Source organism: Lygodium microphyllum, chromosome 1, assembly GCF_053477565.2.
Source record: "Lygodium microphyllum isolate KBCC chromosome 1, Lygodium_microphyllum_v1.1.10, whole genome shotgun sequence".
Lineage (NCBI taxonomy): Eukaryota > Viridiplantae > Streptophyta > Polypodiopsida > Schizaeales > Lygodiaceae > Lygodium > Lygodium microphyllum.
The window spans coordinates 135,503,219-135,509,286 of NC_141135.1; the positions used below are offsets into that span (position 1 = coordinate 135,503,219).

At 42.9% G+C, this 6,068-nt stretch overlaps 1 protein-coding gene across 3 annotated transcripts; it reads right to left on the reverse strand.

Moving 5' to 3' along the window:
• Positions 1 to 503: 503 nt before the first annotated feature.
• Positions 504 to 4,511, reverse strand: LOC148041714 (G2/mitotic-specific cyclin S13-7-like). 3 transcript variants are annotated; one of them, XM_087681624.1, is made up of 12 exons: positions 4,042 to 4,511; positions 3,812 to 3,881; positions 3,487 to 3,601; positions 3,273 to 3,350; positions 3,044 to 3,104; positions 2,664 to 2,942; positions 2,408 to 2,545; positions 2,233 to 2,322; positions 1,833 to 2,054; positions 1,654 to 1,752; positions 1,066 to 1,307; positions 506 to 944 (listed from the first exon to the last, which is right to left on the reverse strand). In XM_087681624.1, the coding sequence occupies exons 1-12, from the start codon at positions 4,054 to 4,056 to the stop codon at positions 794 to 796; spliced, it is 1,560 nt and encodes a 519-aa protein (XP_087537750.1). In that variant the 5' UTR covers positions 4,057 to 4,511; the 3' UTR covers positions 506 to 793. The 3 variants fall into 3 exon arrangements, with proteins under 3 accessions (XP_087537769.1, XP_087537750.1, XP_087537760.1); XM_087681634.1 differs by having other exon boundaries at positions 515 to 944; positions 1,129 to 1,307; positions 4,042 to 4,510; XM_087681643.1 differs by lacking the exon at positions 3,273 to 3,350 and having other exon boundaries at positions 504 to 944.
• Between the last annotated feature and the right edge of the window lie 1,557 nt (positions 4,512 to 6,068).

Below are 6,068 nucleotides of genomic sequence, written 5' to 3' on the forward strand. Positions count from 1 at the left end.
CCTATTGGAGATAATCTAGAGATAATAGGTCCCTTGTAATTAATTGGTTGCAAGGTCTAGAGATAATAGGTCCCTTGTAATTAATTGGTTGCAAGGTGTAGTCTAGAGATAGGTCCCCTTGTAATTAATTAGCAATACGTGGTAGAAAGGTCTTTTCCTCATTCTCTTGGAGATAGTCTAGAGATAGTGGTGCTTCTCTTCCTAATGGCTCTTACACAAATACTTCAAGATACATGTTTTAGAGGATGTATTAGCAATGCAAGTTTTAGAGTCCCTTGTAATTAATGGTTGCAAGGCGAAACTTAGAAGACTACAAGCAATATGTGCAAGTCCCAAATATTGATATGAGATGGGCTCATCAAGATGGTGCTTCTCTTCCTAATGCCTCTTACACAAATACTTCAAGATACATGTTTTAGAGGATGCATTAGCAATGCAAGTTTTAGAGTCCCTTGTAACTAATGGTTGCAAGGCGTAACTTAGAAGACTACAAGCAATATGTGCAAGTCCCAAATATTGATATGAGATGGGCTCATCAAGATGGTGCTTCTCTTCCTAATGCCTCTTACACAAATACTTTCAAAGATGAGACAAAGATGTTTTCAAAGATGAGAAAGAAAGAATGTGTCCATTGTCCATTATTGAAATCGTAATAGGAATGGTAACATGGTGCGTGAGGTTTTCCTCAATTTTTCCTCGACCACCAAATAAATTTGGAAGAGAGAGAGAGAGAGAGAGAGAGAGAGTACATCTCCAAGCAGGAAATGGAGAACTGTCTGTTTGCGCGCGGGCGCTATGTTGTATGCTTATTTTGGATCAGGAACAGCGCTGGCTCCAGAGTAGCCACGCAGCTGAATTTAGGATTAGAGTATTTCTTGTGAACCACTGTCAGATTACCCTCTTTGGCATGTTGATGGAAGGTCACCATCTTAGTAGCACAATCTCTGAAACATGATCAGAATCACAAGCATCAATCAGATGTGAAACACGATCGGCAGATGAGGTGTGCATGAGATATTCATCGGTTACACCTATCATCTGCTCACTAATTGAGTCCTTGTATACCTGAGATGCATTTCTGTGTAACTTGAATGGCATTGCAGAGTAGTGAATTGAGTCCTTGTATACCTGAGATGCATTTCTGTGTAACTTGAATGGCATTGCAGAGTAGTGCTCCAGGTAGGGGTCCTTTTCAATGTTTGCATTGCTGTGTAGACAGCAGCGGCAGCCAGCAGGGATGGACAGTATCTCATCATGCTGTACTCGGTCAGGCACAGCTCTGTCAAGAAGAATGCCATCATCTCCAACTGCAAATATCACATCAACAAGACAACATCAGCTTGCATGGCAAGTACCTAGTAGCATCCTAAGTGCACTGATGATGCTTCACTGAACAAAGCGACACATGCCATTTTCTATTCAGTGCATGCATGCCTAATGGGAACGGATGATACTGTCTAAAAGAGATCCATGATGGGAAGAGATGCTACTTTGCTGAGTCCTGACCAGTTATATGTGCAGTTTTCCAGTGTGCTTATGTGTTGTGTGCAACGCTCAGACACACTGCATAGGGACTGTGAGGTACATCAAATGAACTCAGACCGTGTAGTATGCGAGAGATCAATATCCTGATTGCAGATTGAGGTTACTCACCTGGGTATCAGAACCTGCAGCCTTGAGAAAACGGACCAAAAACACGTAAGGAGTGGGGACTGTAAGATTGAACTTGAGCTTGTTAAGCATAAGCTTTTCCTGCAGCCAGACATCATAGCCATCAATATTACATAGTGGACCAGCTGACTACTTTACACCCTGAACACGTTCCTGCATACCATGTCAAGTACTTGTTCCCTTGTGTAAGCATTGTCTGAGATAATGACAAAATCTTGCACTTCAGGGGCCCAAATCTCCTCGTATTTAGATGCCAACAGCATGGCTGTAACCCCCACCAGTTGCAAGTGCTTCCTCAATACAGTCTCACTTGCCAGAAATCGGTCGATAAGGTTTGTAGTCAGGTACAGTGTCTCAGGCATAAGCTTAAACTTCAAGTGCACCTGCACATCAGGCAGTAGGCAAGATGATTTAGACATTGGATTTCACCCATCTACTCCATAACAGCATGCTTTGTTACATCATGTCCAGGTACAGATGTCAGATGTCACCCATTGAATCCATTACAGCATGTTTTGTTACATCATGTCCAGGTCAAGAGTGTTAGACGAGTGAGCTCACTTCAATAAGCCAATCGACCAGGATTGCTCGCATGTTCTCATTGATGTCAGCCTGCTTAGACATGTAATCTGAAGGCACACAGCTCTGGATCTGCAGATGTAACGAGGATGAGTTGATGAGTGTCATAAGGTTGCTTGTTTAGAGGACTGAAGCAACCTCAGCTTAAGATGCTTACTTCTGTTTTCCGATAGAAAGTGTATATGTCCTCAACATAATCCACCACAGCTAACTGATTGCCAACATCATTTTCATCAATGTTAGGCAATGAGTCCTCAGCTTCCTCCATTTCCACTTCAGAACCCCCTCGTGCAGCCTGCCAGACTCCAATGCAGGATTCATCTCAAGGCATGCAGGATTCATCCCAATGTGATACATTTTCACTGGGGATACAGTGCAAATCTGCAATCTATCGAAATAATTAACCACAATACCTCACTTCGTGCTGTAAGAGTTGCAGTGAGAGTCTGCTTCTTCTTCAGGGCTGCCACCATTCCTCGGGTGGAGGATACACGAGTCCGAGGATGGGCCACCACAGAGGACACGGGATTGCTTTCTTGAACCTGCATCTGTGAATGCAGCTGCGATTGGATAGCAGCTGGCTCTCGGCAAGTGGGATGCCCCATTGTGCGCCGTTGTTTGGTTCTCCATGAGACTGGAAGCTCATTTTCAAGTGCTTCGGCCTCAGAGTCCTCTTTTGCACAAGGCAATGGCTATTTCCAGATTGACAACAATAACAAGCGCTCAGTAACTACTGAACCAGTACCTTTTTCTTGCCCTAGTTGCATTCTAGATAGAGCATACAATGCCTTACCACAGCGACTTGGGGGTGTGAGAGTTGTTGCAGATTGTTTGCAAGATTGGCGCCAAATTTCCTACATGAATTGCACATCATTGTCCATGTGAGGTACTGAAAGGGCCCAATTTTGAACAATGCGGGAAGATTTATTACACAGAAATCAGAATGGTCGTACAAGTACTAGGCAGGCTTAATTTTGCAGAATGGGTCCAGATTTGTGCAAAGAGACAGCAAAAGAGCTGACCTTGTGATAGGGCGGTCTATGCGTGCCACTTCAGCCAAAGGCACAGGAGCAGGAGGGAGAGCAACAGCAGCAAGATTCCTAGACAGGAGGATTGAGCAACAGCAGTGATGCTCAGAAAAGAAAGAACTCTAGATGCTTGAATTCAATTTTGGACACGGAAACAGCCATGTCTGCTACTTGGTAATGACCTTGTTTTCACAAGAACAAAACCTACTCTTGTTGTGGATTGTCTTTGCTGACAATGCACCGAGCTGACAACGCTCCAACAAGGTTTCCAATGTCACCCAAAGCCCTCCGATTGTTGTTTGCTTGATGGAGAGCAGAGGCTCCTGACACAGGGAACAACATTAACATCAAACTACACATCATGATTAGCCTGAGATGTCCACTAGATAACTCTAATTCACTGGTACAATCATATGATGAATGTTGTGAGAGCCATCTATTGCACCCACAAAGAGTGAATGTAGAATCATAAATATTTATAATGATTGCACCCATATCACAGACAAGCAAGCAGGCAAGTTTAAATTGTTCACCCTTGTTTGTTGGGAGCATCTTGGCTTCAGCTCGCTTGTTCTCATCTTGAGCAGCAGCAGCCACTTGCAGCTATAGGAAAACAACAGCACCCTAGTAAAGACATTATGCACAATCTGATGCGGGGAATTAGAACTCTGGTAAAATAGCTCACACAATCTCTTGTAGGCCACAAAATCAGGGCCCTAACATTCTGCACTGAAACTATTTTTCCTCCTGTTTGATTACCTACCCTAGTCTCATACATGGTGATCAAGGCAGGATCGGATCAGACGGGGCAGCAGTCGAGAGGATCAGTGAACTCCGTTGAAAACAGAAGATCCTGCTACAGGTTGGGAGAGGAAAGGAGGCTAAGGAAGTGGAAGTGTCCTGCGACTTGAGATTGAGCTCTCGAAGCGCCCATGATGTCGGAACGGAGCGATGGCGGAAGCGAGCTAGATGGGGGAGGGACCAATTGGACGAAGAGCAGGGGGGCAGCGTCAAAGGGCCAGCTTGGGGGGCTTGTGAAGATGGGCGGGGCGACTCTGTTCCTTCTGTGCGCGCCTCTCTCTCTCTCTCTCTATCTGTGTGTGTGTGCGCTAGCAAGAGAGAATAGGTAACAGAAGGGGGTGGGCAACGATCATAGGCTAATAAGAAGGCCGAGATAGGAGAAGCCTGGAGAGAGAAATAAGAAGCTCTGAGACGAGAGAGAGAGAGAGAGAGAGAGAGAGAGGGAGGGAGGGAGGGAGGGAGGCACACCCAACGGATATATGGCGAGGTGAAAATTTTGTCGTTAGCCCCTCGGCCTCCCCTCGCCGTCCGATCCAACCTGCCTGCGGCCCAGATTCGCCCTCGCAACGGCTCGCCCCATTCCACCTCCCCAGTAGAAGGCCAGTAGCCTAGAGCCTCTTTTCTTTCTCCTTTTTTCTTTCTTTTTTCATCTTCTGGAAAACCGTCTACTCAGCAGACGCCACGTGTCAGACAAGGAGCCCTGACAGCTCGGTTGTGGAGGCTCGTACGCCCCGAAACGAACCGTTGAATTTGTTGCATGGCCGTCTCTTAAGAGACCTAGATTTGGGTTCTTAATGGCCTGCTAAGTTGTCATTAGGGGCTTCATTGTAATCCCATAATGACATGTTTCTATACTCTTATCTTATAAGTCTTAAAGGGAGTCATGGTTAGTGCTTAGACAACCGGGTCTCATTTTAGTCTTGCACTAAATACATTTTATGGTAGTAGTACACATAAAACCAAAAAAAATCATTTCATTGGATTGCTCAGAGTGTGGGTTTAGTTTGCTAGGTTCATGGGTTCAAACCGAGGGATTGCATGTTCCTGCAGCAAATTAAAATATATATTCATGTCTGTAGAAGTGGATAGTTGTTTTAATTTAATTTCATGCATTTGCTATGCTATAAATTATTAGTTTTAAACTATCTATTAAAAATTTGTGAGGTCCTTTCTGAGAAATTTTGCAAGTTACTTTATATTAAACCTCAATTTTTATAAACATAATTAGATTTTAATATAGAATTTCAAAGAAAAATTCAAGCTACATTTGGTCCTAAATTTCTATGATTAAATATTCTATAGCTTTGTTATCAATCTCCATAAACTAATATATGTTCCTTGTAAATATCGGTTTTCTATTTATATCACCTTAAACAAAGGGTAGGGGGAGCAGAAGCTATGGTGATATATTATATTAAGGTTGAACCAAATTTTTTTGCATATGATTAGATTCATGAGACTAATATGTACTGGATGAGCCTAATATCAATACTTTTATCGTGTTGAACTAGATTTTTATGGGGTGTTTTCCATTTCTTGGAGTTATCTTGCATTCTAGAGTCATAATAGGACATTTTTAGGAAATCACACAACAACAACAAAGTAACATTCTAGGAATGTACCTTTTTTCTCCCTTGAAAATTGGCGAGCACATGCCTCATTACTCAACATTGCCTTGTTATTGGCTCCATTATCCAAAAGGCCTAGGCAATCAGGTGAAGGGGCTAGTAGTTGAATACCTAAGAGTTTATGACTGGATCTTCACCATAGAGAGAAAATCTATAGGTTTGAGACTATGAACATGTGTGCTAGGTCTATCTAATTTGTTTCAACTCATTCTAATCCAAAAGCTATGCAAAAAAATCTGCTTGATTGGTTCTCATATAACAAAATAAGCCTCCTAGTGCATGACAATTACAAGCCTAATAAAATCATGTGCATTAGTCGTAATGAATTCCCCTTCATGATGTTCTTGTATTATATAGCAAG

Excerpts from the sequence above, each read along its gene's own strand:
- LOC148041714 (XM_087681624.1), bottom strand. Across the intron at positions 3,602-3,811 it reads GATGCTCCCAACAAACAAGG|GAGCCTCTGCTCTCCATCAA; the intron begins GTGAACAATTTA and ends TCCCTGTGTCAG. Across the intron at positions 2,323-2,407 it reads CTTTCTATCGGAAAACAGAA|ATCCAGAGCTGTGTGCCTTC; the intron begins GTAAGCATCTTA and ends TTACATCTGCAG.